Below are 17,553 nucleotides of genomic sequence, written 5' to 3' on the forward strand. Positions count from 1 at the left end.
ATCATTACAGATTTCTGAGATGGCAACCTTATCCTGGGTTTAATCACATCTCAGTAGTCCTTAATTGAATCATGCTTTAATACCTTAGTCCTGCAGGAATTAAAACAAAAAGTCAAGTTTAAGGGAGATTATAATGCAATTAATTCTCTTTCATCCAAACTTTTGCAGTGCTAATCAGAATGGCTTCTTTAGTGAATATAACATCACAAATAAGAATTTGCAATACTAAGGAATTCTACCAAATTAGTTATCACTCTTAAAAGAAAAATGCACCAATTTCTTAAGGGTATACCCTCACAATAAGAAGCTACTAAGAAAAAACCTATTTGCATCTAAATGAAAAAAAGGGAACAAATTGATGAAATTGGGGATATATAAAATGGAATGTCAATTTTCTTATTTAGAATAAGGCACACTGCTTAGACACGTGCCCTTTGATTGCTAATTCTTATTCTTAGAGGCACTGAGGCATTCTGACTGCATTGCTTTTGTTGTTTTTAGAATCAGTAAACCATTAGAAATAAGTTAAAGAGGTTTATATAGCAAAAAATCGCCAAGCATTTGTCATACACAAAAGGACCGTAAGAAGATTTATTTCCATCATAATTTTCTTAAATTCATCCTTCCATGACTGAAAACATATGGCAACAATGGTTGGAATGTAGGAACTAAGAAGACAACTAGTTTCTATTAAACAATTCCATAAATAATAGAATTGAGGGAAGTTTGTATCTCAGTTTTGAATCAATTTACCTGGAAAGAATCTAAAACTCTTCATTGCTTTCATTTTTTTTTTTGAGACAGAGTCTCGCTCTGTCCCCCAGGCTGGAGTGCAATGGCGCAATCTCGCCTCACTGCAACTTCCGCCTCCCGGGTTCACACCATTCTCCTGCCTCTGTCTCCCGAATAGCTGGGACTACAGGCGCACGCTGCTATGCTCAGCTAATTTTTGTATTTTTTTTTTAATTATTATACTTTAAATTCTGGGATAATTGTGCAGAATGTGCTGGTTTGTTACATAGGTATACACATGCCATGGTGGTTTGCTGCACCCATCAACCCATTATCTACATTAGGTATTTCCCCTAATGCTATCTGTCCCCTAGTCCCCCACCCCACGACAGGCCCCGGTGTGTGATGCTCCCCTCCCTGTGTCCATGTGTTCTCATTGTTCAACTCCCACTTACGAGTGAGAACACACAGTGTATGGTTTTCTGTTCCTGCAATAGTTTGCTGAGAATGATGGTTTCCAGCTTCATCCATGTCCTGTGTTGCCCAGGCTGGTCTGGAACTCCTGAGCTGAGGCAATCTGTCTGCCTCGGCCTCCCAAAGTGCTAGGATTACAGGCGTGAGCCACTGTGCCCAGCCAACTGCTTTCATTTTAAAGCTCAAGGAGGGCCAGGCCACCGCTCACGCCTGTAATCCCAGCACTTTGGAGGCCAAAGCAGGCGGATCACCTGAGGTCAGGAGTTTGAGACCAGCCTGGCCAACATGGTGAAACCCCGCACTTCTACTAAAAATACAAAAATTAGCCAGGCATGGTGGCGCATGTCTGTAGTCCCAGCTACTCGGGAGGCTGAGGCAGGAGAATCACTTGAACCTGGGAGGTGGAGGATGCAGTAAGCCGAGATCACGCCACTACACTCCATCTTGGGTGACACAGTGAGACTCTGTCACAAAACAAAAAAACCCCTCAAGGAGGAATAGAAAAACTCAGTGCTCTATTCCAACTGTAATTCTAATAATAAAATCTTATAAGCATATCGCATGCCGCTCTAATACCCATAGTAATATATGTTGAGACTCAAGAAAACTCCTACCAATATTAGGGAAGAATGGTTCTGATCGCTGACGAATCATGGCTTGCATCTGTCTTTGCTGCTGCTGTTCTTGCCTTTCTTGATCCAAAAGATCCTGTAGAAGTAGAGGCTGTTCTTCTAGAAGAAGGGGTCTCTCTCTATTCTGCTGTGCTAATGTTTGAGGAATCATTAGCTGTTGGGGTCCAGACATGCTACTGGTACCAGACTGACTTGCTAGAGGCCCAGTTTGAGTTGTAGGTTTTCCTGTCCCCAAATTGTGGTTAACTGTTGACTGACCTGGAATGAATCCTGGATTTACCTGCATACCCTGAGAAAAAACATGGTTTACCCTAGAGACTACTGTTACATTAGAGTTCAAGGTATTATCCAAAACATGGCCAGGTGGTGCTATTAAAGGAGGCAAACTTGACACATGATTGGATGGTGAGGCCGGCAGAGTTGGTGGTGGAGACCCCAATGGCCCAATGTCTGAATTATCAGATTTCTCATTAGCAAGTAAACTTGAGAGAACTGGAGTTGATCCAGTTATGCCACAAGAGTTTATTACATCTTGAGCAGGTGGTTGAGTGGATGCTTGAATGACATTTGCACCAGGGCCAGCAGTTTCTCGATTGGTTCTTTTCTCAAATAGATCTGGATCACAAGGATGCAAAGAAGTCGTTTCTCCATCATTTAGGTCTGAGTGAGCAGAAGCCTGTGAGCAAGGAGTGTCAACATTATCTTTATTCTCATCACTTTTTTCAATTTCACATTTGGATTCCACCTTAGAATTTGGAGACAGTACTTCCGTTTTTACCTCATTGGTAACAGTGGATTTTTTCTGTGGTGAATGTTTATCAGAGAGAACCAGAGTTTTGTCTTCTTGTTCCTTTTTTTTTGGTTCAACAGATACACACTGATTATCTAACTTATCATCAATTGGAAGGTCTAGTTCCTCATTAAACATGCTTTTCTTATCTCCCAGGTCAAGTTCTGGATCTGTATATGCAATGATATCAAACTCTCCTGACCTTAAGAGGTCATCCAGGTTGGGATCATTAGTTTCCAAATTATCTAAAGTATCCAATTCAACTACCTTGCCATCCTCTGTATCTAAATTTAAGTTTTCAAGATCTTCATCATCTAAGTCTTTGACTTCAACCCCCTCAAGGTCTTTAACATCCAGTTCTTTCACAGAAGGGTCATCAGAATCGAGTTTTTCTTCTAGACCATCAGAAGGTTGGGTGGTTATCTGTAAATTATCAGACGTTGTTTCAGATGGTACAGATGTTGACAAAGGAGCTTCTGAAAATTCACCACCTAGTGGATGGTTCAAAGTCCTCATGACCATAGAAGATGAATGGACAGAATGACCTTGCTCTTGTTGAGATGGTGGCACTTGTTCCAAATCTGGGTGCACAGGTAGCTGATTAGGTAGACCCTGGGGAGGTCGTCTCATGGGCTCTGTGTGTCTAGGGCCTGGAAAGTCTGGCCGGGGAATGAAGTTTCCATGTCTCAGATTAGAAGATGCCTCTACAACGCTGCCAGGTGGAGTGCTGAAAGGCAGCCGTTGCCTTCCATCAGGAGCCCTATGTCTCAGTTCAATATATGCTTGGCCCAGTATGTTGTGCTGCTGAACTGGCAAGCTCTGTGGTGAAAAATGCTGAGGAAGTCCAACTGGATTATTCATTTGTGAGTTATTTGAAGGCCTAGGCATATCTACAGATATTGATCTTCTTAGCTGTGGAGAAACTCCAGATCCCTGTATTTGTTGAGGAGGCACAAGGAAGCGCTCTTGACTCGGCATGGTACCATGACTACCTCCTGGAAATCCAAATCTTTATTTAAAAAAAAAAAAAAAAAAGCAAATAGGTATTATGTTAAATTTAGAGTTAAGTTGAAAAAAAGAAAAGTTTTCAATTAAACTGTACATACAAAATGTTGCCAAATACAATGACTTACAAAAGCAAAGCAATCACCATTAAAAAGTATTTACAGGTATTCATATGCAAGTAAGATTTTGCTAAGAATCCTATAATGAACACCATATCTGAGCTCTAAAGGCTTAAGATTTAACAGATAACAAAAATGAAGACAAAGGAACCACCACCAAGCAGATGAAATCAATTGTTTAGAGATAAGAACAATACCACTGGAGTTTTTCAGGAAGAGTTTCTTTTATCTATATTTAGGGAGGTTTGATGGAGGAAGCTGATTTGGGGAGGATGTTTGAATGAAGATAGGTCTTCATACCTATTGAGGGACTTACAGGCCTCAGTACATGAGACTACAAAGGCACAGGTTTGATGACGGGATAGACTAAACTTACAGTCAGAGAAAAAGACGCGTAGGCCTCATCTATAAAGATTAAGTAAATGAATAAATTGTTGGACTATTTTATATTGTACTTCCTTCTAGACAGGATTACAGGCAACTTACACAGAATACAAAGCATAGCAAGAGGCATAAATTATAACAAGGTGGAAGATAAAATGGAAATTAAGAGTAAGATTACAGGCAACTTACACAGAATATAAAATGTAGCAAGAGGCATAAATTACAACTAAGGTAGAAGAAAAGGAAACTAAAAGAATATAACATGGAGGTAGATATAAGACTAAAAGACATAAAACTAAAAAGCATATCTTAAAGAACTATTTCCTTATTATAACTAGGGCATAGGTTTGGCTTTGACTTTAGCCACTTTGAAAAAGGAAACATTCTTATAATTCATCACCACTAACTTACAACGCTATCTCACCATGGAAAGTTCCTAAAGTCCTTTCAGTTTGGAAATCTCTAAAATTTATTATTATTATTTTTTTAAATTGAGACAGAGTCTTGTTCTGTCTCCCAGGCTGGAGTGCAGTGGCGTGACCTCGGCTCACTGCAACCTCCGCCTCCTGGGTTCAAGCGATCCTTTTGTCTCAGCCTCCTGAGTAGCTGCAAATACAGGTGCGGCGCATGCCGCCATGGCCAGCAAATTTTTGTATTTTTACTAGACGCAGGGTTTTACCATGTTGGCCAGGTTGGTCTCGAACTCCTGACCTCAAGTGACCCGCCCACCTCGGCCTCCCAAAGTACTGGGATTACAGGCCTGAGCCACTACGCCCAGCCTAAAATTAATTTAGAATGTAAAGTTAAAAGGTAGAAATTTGGAGAAAGGACAAGTCTCAACACATTGCAGGAGGCTTTGCCTACACAGAATAGCTACATTTTGAGGATGTCATATGATAAACTACATCATTAAGTGTGCAAGGTAATGCTAACACAGTTAATACTTAAAAACAAAGGTAATGTTTTCAGAGTCTGTAGAGTTCTTAGAGGGGGAAAAAAATGCCTATGACCTCTCATTAGCAGACAATAGCTGATTATATATATTTCAAAGGTGAGAAAGAAGTAGAAAGCAGTAACAGCTTCCTGATTAATACTAACTTCATTTGTCTATTTCTTTTTAAAAAATTTTAAATTTGTTTAAGAGGTTGGCGGGGGGGTCTCACTATATTGCCCAGGCTGGTCTCAAACTCCTAGCCTCAAGCAATCCTCCTGCCTCAGCCAGCAGCTAGGATTATAGGCACAAGCCACCACACCCAGTTCTGTTTCCCTCTCTAATAGCAATTTAAATTTGGCAGGAAATTAAAAGCATTACCTAAATCCATGGGGTCTCATCCCCATATTAGCAACATCAGGAGGATAGGGTCCACGCTGATCTTTTGGGAAAACAGCATATCTAGGTCCTAAAGGAGGGGCAACAGGAGACCTAATGTTCCCAGGATAGGGAGGTGGGGGTCTGGTGAAAGCCTGGTTAACATTCTCTGGTTGCCAGTGTTGAAGAGGCCCTGGATGAGGCACTGCGGGTGAGTCCTGTGACCCCTTCTCCTGTCGACCTGCAATCTTCTTCTGCTGTTGCTGCTGAAGAATGATTTCACGTAACTTCTGCCGCTAAATGGGAAGAAACAAAAATCACTGGGATTTGTGGTAATTAATGGCTTTTTAAAGGTTACTGGCTTTCTATTTTTAGATATGGGATCTTGCTGTGTTGCCCAGGCTGGCCTCAAATTCCTGGACTCAAGCGATCCTCCTGTCTCAGCCTCTCAAGTAGCTGGGATTACAAGCATGCAGCACCATGCCTGACAGGTTAATGGCTTTTTAAATCCTGATACTTTCATTATGTGGCTATGGTAATGTTTCAAAGTTTGATGAAATACCAGTTACGTTTAACTATTCAATATATTAGGAAAAATAATTTGATGATTTGGATCCTTTTCCTTGCCAGACAACTATCACAAAACAAAGCTTTAATATTTAAGGATTCCCCTGCGATTTCGTGAAGACTGAAATCAGATACAGAATAAATTAAACTGGTGTTAATTTCACCAATTTCATTTTTCTTTTTTGCAGTATGACAAACTCTACAGAATAAAAAAATAAAAAATTAACTCCTGTGTAGAAATTACTCAGTTTGATGAAATGAACAGCTTCCTCAAATAATACATTTAAAACTGAGAACATACAATGTGTTTACCTGTCTCAATTTCTCTGTGTCTGCTTGGGCCATATTTACAGTATTCTGTGTATCAGTTACTCCTGAAGTTGGCACAGGTCCAGGAAGCTGGGAGACGCCAGAGAACTGCTGGCCTTGGGAGTGCATTGGAGAGTTTGAAGATGCACAGAAGCTCCCCTCTGATCCAGGCCTTGGCTGATCAGCAACATCATGGGCAGTTTGACTTGTTCCAAAAGAGTCAGACTGAGATCTTGGAGTCATTGGAGGCTGATCATAGGGATCACGGGCAGCAGATGGGGAAACACGGCTAAACGTGTCTGAAAGACCAGGTCCAGGGGGTCTAGGTGTCTGGGAACATGTATCAGGTGGCCTTACCAATGGGCCAGGTAAAGCTGGTCCTCGGTTTTGTGCTGCTTGCAGGAAAGGATCCTGATTTGGCATGAGGACCGGTCTTGTCATTGAGGACCTAGTAAAACCCTCCGAAATCCTTGGCTTTGGTGTTGCTGGTGGCTGAGAGTAAGGGACAGAAATTCCAGGTCTTGGTGTTCCAGGAGGATGAGCATATGGATCAGAATGCCTCTGATTAGTTACAGATGTAACAAACAAGTCAGTTTGTGTAGATGGTCTTGGGGTTGGGGGCTGCTGACTATATGGGTCAACGGTAGTAGGCCGGGGAGTTCCAGGAGGTTGAGAGTAAGGGTCTGTATTGGACCTAGCTGTTCCTGAAGATTGGGAATAAGAATCTACAACAGGTCGTGGAGTTCCTGGGGGTTGGGAGTATGGGTCCTGAGATGTTGGCCTTGATATGGTTCCAGGCTGGGGAAAAGCCCTTGACGGATGGGCAAAAGATTCATTCATTGCTGGATGTGGGGTTAGGGGAGGCTGACTATATGGATCATTTGACTGATTATGAGAAAAATTATCTATAGGTCTTGGTGTCAAAGCAGGCCTTTCATAAGGGTCAATAGACAATCGCCTTGATGCCTGTGACACTGATCCATAAGGATCCTGAGAGGATGGAGGAGGCTGCATTGGAGTCTTAAAAGGTCCAGGACCACTATCAAGAGGTGCAGGTGTCAACAAGGGTCGTACATATGGGTCAGGTATCCGTTGTCTTTGAAACACATCTGCCCTAGGAGATGGTTTAGTAAAGTGATCATTGGTTCCAGCTGCTACAGGGCCTTTTGCAATTTGTTCTGAAACTACAGGAGACCGGGATAGGCCCAAGGATTTGGGAAATTGATCTGTCATCACAGGCCTAGGTGTGTCTGGAGGTTTTGCGTAGGGGTCATTATTTGTCGTGGAGGAAGAACATAAATCTCTGACTGGGGATGGCCTATTTGCTGTTGTCTCATTCATTTGAAGGGGCCTAGATACCGATGATAAAGGTGTACAGTTTTCCACTGGTGCAGCAGAATTTCTTCTGGAAAAACTATGGCCCACAGGAGGTGGTCGAGGGGTACCAACCATTTTTGCATACGGATCCATTGGAGATGGTGGTCGTGAGTTAGAGGACCCAGGTGAAAACACTTGTGGTGAAGGTGGCTGAGAAGTCTGAGCCTGAGAAAGACTCTCCTGAATGGGAATCCGGGATGGGGCTGGAGGAGGAGGTGGAGCTTGTGGTTTTACAAACACATCATCTGAAGATGTAGACGTAGGGGTACTGGGTGGCTGCTTTGTAAACAGTTCTTTATGGAATGACTGTGCAGGAGACATATTTCCATTGCCAGGCTGAGGTGTCAAGGGACTCTGTATCCCGCTACTTGGTGTATCTGAACCAGACTGCACCAGAAGATGCTGAGAACCAAACTGCTGTTGTTGCTGCTGCTGCTGCTCATTTTTCACCTGTTCAAGTTTCTGTGTGGCTTCAATTTTAGCTTGCTGCTTACTTTTCTGACGCATTTGCTATTAAAATAGAAAAGAAAAAGCAATCACATTTCGGTTAAGGAAGAAAACTACCATCATGGGGGGAAAAAGCAACAGAAAGGTAATTTGTTTGATGTCAGCAGCTACCAGACTGCTCCCATATTAGATTACGAATTCCTGAAGAAGAGAAATTACTCATCATGGTATGTTCCATTTGTGCCTAGGGCAGTATATTGTTTATAGTATTTTGATAAACTTCCCAAATCAATTTAAATATATTTTACTGAAAAGAGAAATAAGTCTATCCTAAATCAAATTTTCATGGTCTAAGAATTATATTCTAAAATAATAATGCAAACACTTCCCTTCTCAAAACAAAAATGCAACTTCAAAAAGTAGATTATCCAAAAATTCCATACCTGTCTAAATTTCCATTCCTGTTCATGTTCTGATTCTCTTTGCTTTAAAGGATCTTTAAAAAGCTCCGAATCAATACGAGAGCTGGGATCAATGCTATCTTGCTGTTGCTGCCTTTTCATGGAATCATTTGACATCTGTACTTTATTAATGCGTAAAGCAGCTCTGTTATCTCTGGCTTTTTGCTTTGACAAAAGAAGAAAAAAAATTTCCCAGATTATGTTAAATGTTTTAAGGAATAAAATAAAACTATCATGAACTGTCTCAAATAAAAGAAAAAAAAGTCAGGTAAAATAGTTGAAATACTTACGGCACCTCCCAAAAAAGGATCTGGACACTAACTCATCTTCTCTCGTTACAGTGCACAGTACCTATCAGTTGAGGATATATTTCTTTCTATGTATTTGAATTAAGCTTAAAGATCCTAGGTGTGATTTAATATTTTAGCTCCTAGTTTTCTTAACACATCCTTAGAAATCATGTCTCCTTCAATTTAGAAAGAAGGGGCTGGGGCCAGGCATGGTGGCTCATGCTCGTAATCCCAGCACTTCAGGAGGCCAAGGCGGGTGGATCACCTGAGGTCAGGTGTTCAAGATCAGCCTGACGAACATGGTGAAACCCCACCTCTACTAAAAATACAAAATTAGCCAGGTGTGGGTGGCACATGCCTGTAATCCCCAGCTACTCGGGAGGCTGAGGCAGGAGAATCACTTGAACCCAGGAGGCGGAGGTTGTGGTGAGCCAAGATCGCACCGTTACACTCCAGCCTGGGCAACAAGAGCAAAACTCTGTCTCAAAAAAAAAAAAAAAAAAAGAAAAATCAGTCAGGCATGGTGGCACATGCCTGTAGTCCCAGCTACTTGGGAGGCTGAGGCAGGAGAATCGCTTGAATCTAGAAGGCAGAGGTTGCAGTGAGCCGAGATCGCACCATTGCACTCCAGCCTGGGCGACAACTGTGAAGCTCCATCTCAAAAAAAAAAAAAAATTTTAGAAAAAAGGAAAAATATCCAATCAGTTTAAAAAAAAAAAAAAAAACCTGGATATTTGAAACGTATCATTAAAGAAATCACTTAAAAATTTAAAAAATTCTGTCATTACCTAATTCAAGTCAAGATAAAACACAGCATATCAACACATCTATATATATGTGATAGAGCATATACACACATATATGCTCTATCCAAAATAATCACTGTAACTGAAAATATGTGCACTGGGGAACAAGCTGGAAAATAACTATATATATTTTCCAACAATAATACAGATTTAATATGCTTTAAAATGAAAGCAAGGATTTGGTTCCAGCTGACAATCTTAATTTGGCTCTTTGGGAGAAAATAATTTACCATATGAACTGCGAATCTGATAAAATTACCTAATAGTTCATGGCAAAGATCGTGTGTCAAAAACTCTTTAAAGATGTCTAAATATTTCTCTTTCAAGATGCACAAAGATTCTCTACGAAACCTAACACGAAAAGAGGTGACTATGGAAGACCCTGAGGCATGCCAATCCAGTCTCCAAATTTAGTACAGTTGTCCCTCTGTATCCATGGGGTATTGGTTCCAGGATTCCCTGCAGATACCAAAATCCACAGATGCTCAAGTCCCTTATAGAAAATGTCACAGTATTTGCATATAACCTACACATGTCCTCCTGTATACTTTCTCCCTTTTTATTTTTTGACCTAGCAGGGTCTTGCTCTGTCACCTAGGCTGGAATGCAGTGGCACAATTTTGGCTCACTGAAACCTCAACCCCTCAAGTCTCTCAAGTAGCTGAGACTACATGCATGTGCGCCATCATACCCAGTTAATTTTTTCATTTTTTACAGAGATGAGGTTTTGGCTATGTTGCCCAGGCTGGTCTTGAACTCCTGGGCTCAAGCCATCTGCCCACCTTGGCCTCTCAAAGTGCTGGGATAACAGGTGCAGGCCACTGTGCCTGGCCCCTCCTTTATACTTTAAGTCATCTTTAGATTATCTGTAATACTTAACACAATATAGATGCTATGTAAATCATTGTTATATTGTTTAAAAAACAATGACAAGGAAAAGAGTCTGTACAAGTTCAGTATAGATGTTTTTCCAAAATATTTTTGATCATGCATGGTTGGTTGAATCCACAGATATAGAACTCATGGATATAGACTGCCAACTGTACCTCTGCTGAAGAAATAAAACAATTTTAAAGTGAAATGAATTACTCCTTCCCCCCTAAAATAGCTGATTTTCAATCTTCAACATTTTGGTTCTGTTAACTTGCTTATAAAAATGTCACACTCTCTATTAAGACATAAGGAGTTAGAAAATCACTGTAAAAATAAAGTTGCTTGTTGTACAGGTACTAACAAGCATTTTCTGAAATGGAAATTTGTTTTTTTTATTAACCTACTACAAATAAGGTTCAAGCACTGTATTTAAATATTTAAAAGATAAGAATTTCTTAAAATACCACATATGGTGCTCTTTCTTGTGAGCTTGCTTTTCTCCACAATTTGGCAATTTGCTTCACTCTAGTAGTCCAATCTGCAACAAAAGAACAGAGTATAACACTTTCTCAGAGCCATGCTAATAATGTGTTGTAATAAAGAATGTTGATGAACTGCTGACAGTTAATCTTATTCAGGCCGTATTCTCGTGAGGTCATAGACCTATATTAAGTTTTTCACAAAGAACAAAGATCCTGGCACACTGTAGGCCAAACAAATGTTTTCTAAATGAAGTGTTGCCTTATTAACAACGTAGCTTGTAAAGTTGGGAAGTTTTCAGATTCAAGGGACAAAGTAGCAAAAATGTAAGCCAAACATAATAAATTCCCTCTGGTGGTAAGATATCACCAGAACCAAAGTACAAGTTTGTAAAACATCTGTGCTAAACAGAAGTCTATCAATTTGACCTACCAGAAGTAAACAAAGTCATAAATAAGCACATCTCACTAGCATTTGTGGACAAAAAACACATGGAAAAGTAATGAGTTCAAACCATTTATATGATGGTATACAAAATGAAGAAGCTTGGGTAAGATCAACAGTTAATGATAAATATAGAAATTATTTATTACACATTACAAAAAGAAAGCAAGCTTCCAAAAAGCCAATGAAAATGAAAAATCAGTTCACAGACCAACAGCTTTAACACAGTATTTCATGAGGTTCTTGAATCACAAAGTAAAATTATTAAAGAAAATTACTTTTTAAAAAGTTACAGCTCTGCTGTAAGGACAATTTGTGCTGACACAAAATGACAACATACCCATTTATGTTCATAAACAGCAAATGTAAGCATGGAAAGAAAAGTGGCTGAAGAATGGGACACTGCCTTCATAGGTCTCCCTGCATCAAACCACTGATTTCTATTGTTAGATAAAAAGCATTTCATTTATTACAATACATAATGAATAAAGAATCATGAAGACGCCAATCCAAAAAGGTACCTAAAAACCAGTGGTTATCCAAATGAAAAGTCACTTCCAGGTACCCCTCTAGTAATTTAAGAGTTTGTGTATTGATAGAAAGCTGGGAAACTATTGCAAAACTGAGTTTGAATAACTTTTTCAATCCTGGTTTGTCTGACACCATGAACTCAAAATAATAAAACCGCATTGCTTGCATATATTCAATAATTGACATTTCATTAATCCAAATTTCTCATTCACTGGTTAATCAGAATTTTCACAAACTGTACTATTATTTTATCATCTGTTTTTTTCAAGAGGCAGTGGTAATAGCTGGACAGTCAGGGAAGGTGAGGGGGGAAGAAGGGAAGACAATATTGAATTCGTTTCATAAAAACACAATTTAGGATTCACTGATTTAGCCTAGCATTATTTTTGATTAAATGATAGTTTGGGTTCTAGAAATTTTTTAAAGAATCACATAACACTGATTCTGCATATTAATAAGTACTGCTAGGAGCTGAAAAACTGACCATTTCACTAACTGAAACTAATTTTTGGGAAATGTGAGGATGGATGCAGGGTCTAGGACAAAGTAAAATGCAAGATGTTTCTAGACATCTAGGGAATCTTCATGTTGTGGGTCATCACAGATGACAATTAGTTAAGCTACCTTTCTATTGCAGTTAAAAAAAGATATTGCACATGCGAAAATGTTGGTAAAATAGAGAGAAATAATATATTCATGACTTACCAGGGAATTCTTCCTTTAAGTTGGGGAAGTTAATATTGGTGTAGAGAACCGGGGCAACTGTTGCCATTTCACCCAGAGCCTCCTCTTTCTCCCACTTAAGCGTGCTTCTCTGGGCATTCGACATCGTGTCATTTTCTCCTTCCACAGGGGGAGCTGATGATGTCCAAGAGTTGTTAGGATCACTTGCCATTGGATTAAAGGCTGAATTTTTATCCCTGGGAAAAAATAAATATCTTTACTTTATAAACATAAAATAACTTTTTAATATATGTTCAAGTATAGCTTTCATTAAAACTTATTACAAAACACTTAAAAATAACATGTTTATAGCAAAAGCCACAATAAATGCAACATACAATATCATACACAATCATTTAAGCAGACTAATTTATATATAAATCAAACAGAAATTAGTGCAATTTAAGTTTCCATAGAAAATAAGGCTTGTACCTGGCATCAGGATAAGGGGATTGTGCAATTGCAGAGAAAGTTCCCACTCCGCTTCCAGGTGGCAAAGAATTATGTGGGAGATGAGGACTGGGTCCAATAAGGCCATTCATGAGTGGCATCCGTGAAAAAACATCTTAAGAAAAAAAAATAATTCCGTTTGCATAATATTCATAAATAACAAGGAGCTGAAGTAAAGCTGACCCTTGAACAACATGGTTTTTAACTGCATGGGTCCACATAAACACAAATTTTTTTCAACTGAATGTGGATGGAAAACACAGTGAAACCCATGCATAGAGAGGAGCAACTTTTCTTGTATGCCAAGTTCCATAGGGCCAACATTTGACTTGTGTATTCTCAGACTTTGATTATACCTGGGGGTCCTGGAACTAAAGCCCCAAGTATAGAAGAGATGCTTATACTTCTAAATCAAAACCTTTAATGCAATTTAAAAGTAGGATTTTTTTCAGTATTATATAATACTGAAAAAGTAACTTTTGGCTATAAGATTTTGAAATATGATCTCTACAGCTGTGATTATTTCATTATTGTTTACTAGAAATAGCAAGTGTTCTGGAGTCCAAAAGCCCGGGGTGTGAATCTCAATTTTACCTGTTAGAAGCAGAATCAATTTCTATTTCTGTAAACCACAGGTATTCTGTTATTTGGGTTAATTGAGATAATGTATGTACAGCTCTAAACACAGTTCGTGGTATGCAGTAACTATTCGATACATATTAACTCCTAAAAAACACTAATGAATCACAGCAAATGATACTGTTTTATCAAATATTCTTTCTCTTCATTAAAAATTTACAAACAGATGTTTCTTATATTTTATTCCTGTTCCTCTTAATACAAAAAAAAAAATCTATGATTCTTTCCTTTTTTTTTTTTTTTTGAGATGGAGTCTCACTCTATCGCCCAGGCTGGAGTGCAGTGGCAAGATCTCAGCTCACTGCCCCCTCCACCTCCCAGGTTCAAGCAATTCTGCCTAAGCCTCCTGAGTAGTTGGAATCACAGGCACCTGCCACCATACCTAGCTAATTTTTGTATTTTTAGTGGAGGTGGGGTTTCACCATTTTGGCCAAGCTGATCTCAAACTCCTGCCTCAAGTGATCCACCCGCCTCAGCCTCCTAAAGTGCTGGGATTACAGGTGTCAGCCACTGTGTTCACCCCACCTATGATTCTTAAATTGATACTTTTTCTAAATTAGTTTTGAGTAAGCAATATATCTATCACTATCAATCAGATGATTATTGCTAAAAATATATACACTCTGGTTTTGGCGTAATTTTTATAACTTACAGTTCAGCCCCTAAACACATTTGAATTCTCATTCGAGCTTATTCACAAACATCAAATACCTTATCGTTTTCTTTCTGAATAGACATTAGGCAAATAAAAAGACCATCTTATGTTTCTTTACAACACTCCTTTAAGCATGTAACTCCAAGCCTTATTGTGAAAGTCTACTTGTCTAAACTACTTGGAAATAAGCCAGCTGTCCATATTGGAGCAGTTTCCAGAAAAAAGAAAGAACAACAACAAAAACTTTGTGTACCTTCAAAAAGCCCTCCCAATTAAACTTGATGATTTGTGGAAATACACAAGGCCTCTGTTAATTGTTGCAACACTTAGAGCCATACTATTACAGGAGATCCACATCACCAATTAATTACACAAATGGCAATACAGAGTTGACTAATACTTGGTATAACTAGAGAATTCCTAACCTGATCACCTGATTTTTTTTTTTATCTAATGTCATTCCATTAGATTAAAAAAAAAAGTCTCATACACATACATTTTACAATGTATAATGGTCTTTCACTTAAACCACATCATTTGAATGTTACAACACTAAAGCCTACATAGCTCCAGTGTGTATGTGCAGATACTAAGGATGATCACTGACAAGTTTAAAAGATTTTGTCTCAAAGACTTCCTAGAACTCTCTGACTTCCACAAACAGGCTTACCCTACTACATGCTGCAGCTGGGTCCACTGGATCAGGCTTTCACAATGACAAATGTCTCATGACACATTTACTCCAAAGATTAAAGGGCAAGATTTCTGCTTTTTTCAAACTAGAATGCTACATCTATTTTCAACTTCAGTGAAAAGCAGGTTCCATTAAGGCAGGGGTCCCCAACTCATGGTACCAGTCCATGGCCTGTTAGGAACCTGGCCACATAGTAGGTGAACAGCGGGCAAGTGACCATTACCACCTGAGCTCCACCTCCTGTCAGATCAGCAGCAGTATTAGATTCTCACAGGAGTGCAAACCCTACTGTGAAGTGTGCATGGGAGCATGTTCCTATGAGAATCTAATGCCTCATGATCTGAGGTGAAACAGTTTCAACGCAAAACCATTCCCCAACCCACCAACCTGGGTTTGTGAAAAAATTGTCTTCCTTGAAACTGGTCCCTGGTGTGAAAAAGGCTGGGGACCGCTGCATTAAGGAATGTGGAATTTTAATAAACAGTATCAAATGACTTTCATGTAATTAGGAGAAACAAGAGTTTATTGACAAGGAGAATGTGATCCATACTGTAGCTATCTATCAGTGCCATCTACTGATATTACAATCATAATCTTGTAATAATCTACAATATTACCATGTTGAAACTTTTCCCAATAGTAATATTAGCTATTATTTAAGTACTTTATGCTATGCTAAGCACTGTCTTAAAAGCTTTACAACTTCACGAAAACCCACTGAAATAGGTTATTATGTTCAGCTCCATTTAAGCAAACAGGACCCACAGAAATTAAATAATTTGTTCAAGGACAAACAAGTAAAAGCAAAGTATTTCTTCTTATTTTATTCAAGAAGTAGTCTTTTTTTTTTCCAAGTCCACCATATCTACCCAAACTAGTCATATTAGTTTATAAAAGTTCAAAAGTTACTTCACAACTTTTACATAAAGGGATTTCAAGTTACTCTGTCTCAATCTTGAAAACTCTATTCTCTACTTTCTGAACTTCATTACCATCAGACAATAAAGCATATTACATATTACATAATAACATATTACACTTTGCCTCCTCTTTCTCATCAATTCTATTGAAGTTACTCCACTGAAGATTACCAGCAACCTTCCCATGGTCCAATGAAACAATGTTTTTCAAGTAGTCATCTTACTAAACTGTACAACCTGTTTCTAATGATCATTCATTTCCAAGATCCTATACCTCTCACTCAATGTCTCAAATCTCTCACCACTTCACTTTCACCTAACTTTTAAAAGGAAGAAAGATAAGAAACATGTAATTGCACACCTAATATAAATCAGATGAGTTAAGCATATACTTAATTACATTTAATTAAAAAGCATTCCTCGAGATTCTAATACTCTACTGGCAGTATATTCTTAATAAATCTCATCCTTCCCACATCTGCAACTAGCACAATTACACAGATAATTCCTACATTTTCATCCATCTGCTTCACTAACTGCAACTGCCTGTGAGTCAGAATAGTGTGTATGTCCCATTTCTACCAACTTAAAAGAGGTCTAAAACTAAATTCATTGTACCTCCACTACCTTCTACCAGCACACACACTAAGTCTTCCTTTGTTTCATGTTTCATAATTATTCTCTGGGCCCCTGGTTTATACATAGTCTAATTCACTTTAATTTCCCCCTTTCCTCACACCTTATATCTATTCAGTAGCACAGTCCTACTTGTTCTAATGTCATTTTCTCTCGTATCTATTCCTTCCTTTCAATCAGCACTGAAGTATCTTTATATGGAACCTACTTTTTAACTTAGTCTCAACCACAATAACCTCATTAGTACAACTCTTCTTGTCCCAAATTAATTCCCAATATTGACACCAGAGCTACCTTAGCAAAACACATAAGTGATCAGATCACACCACTGGTGTAAGGTCTTCAAAGGCTCTTGGAAGCTTCTAGGGAAAAGGCCAGCTGCCTCTGCCTATTTCTCAGAGCCCTTTACAATCAGCACCAATGTCCACTTCTAGTTTTGCTTCCTTTAACAATGCCCACTCCCTTTGCTCTGGAAAACGTTAAAGTTGTCATTCTTGAATAACTATGTGTCACCCTATATGTAACTTGATCATGCTTTGCCCTTACATTAGAACTACTATTCTTTCAAACAAGAACAATGAAATCTTAGTGATTCATAAGGCTGTACTTGAATTATACTGTACTATAATACACATTAGTTGTATACCTGAAAGTCTACAGTATTAGAATTACAAACTCCTAAGGGTAGGCAACCTTATTCACCTTGTATTACACATTAACACCTTGCAAAAAAAAAAAAAAAAAGAAAAAAAAGTCATCCTCTCAAGACCTTTTAAAAATGAGACTGCATAATGAGGTAATTTTCA

The 17,553-nt window shown here is 38.8% G+C and overlaps 1 protein-coding gene across 20 annotated transcripts in view; it reads right to left on the reverse strand.

Moving 5' to 3' along the window:
* Nucleotides 1-17,553, reverse strand: part of KMT2C (lysine methyltransferase 2C) — a 306,855-nt gene that overhangs the window by 39,839 nt on the left and 249,463 nt on the right. For all 20 annotated transcript variants that reach the window (XM_063641729.1, XM_063641734.1, XM_063641726.1 and 17 more), the window contains 7 exons: nucleotides 13,186-13,318; nucleotides 12,736-12,950; nucleotides 11,040-11,113; nucleotides 8,589-8,771; nucleotides 6,325-8,208; nucleotides 5,449-5,741; nucleotides 1,821-3,637 (listed from right to left, as the gene is read on the reverse strand). In XM_063641729.1, the coding sequence (XP_063497799.1) occupies nucleotides 1,821-3,637; nucleotides 5,449-5,741; nucleotides 6,325-8,208; nucleotides 8,589-8,771; nucleotides 11,040-11,113; nucleotides 12,736-12,950; nucleotides 13,186-13,318 (4,599 nt within the window). The remainder of the gene's footprint in view (nucleotides 1-1,820; nucleotides 3,638-5,448; nucleotides 5,742-6,324; nucleotides 8,209-8,588; nucleotides 8,772-11,039; nucleotides 11,114-12,735; nucleotides 12,951-13,185; nucleotides 13,319-17,553) is intronic.

The sequence above is a fragment of the Symphalangus syndactylus genome, chromosome 6 (genome assembly GCF_028878055.3).
Source record: "Symphalangus syndactylus isolate Jambi chromosome 6, NHGRI_mSymSyn1-v2.1_pri, whole genome shotgun sequence".
Lineage (NCBI taxonomy): Eukaryota > Metazoa > Chordata > Mammalia > Primates > Hylobatidae > Symphalangus > Symphalangus syndactylus.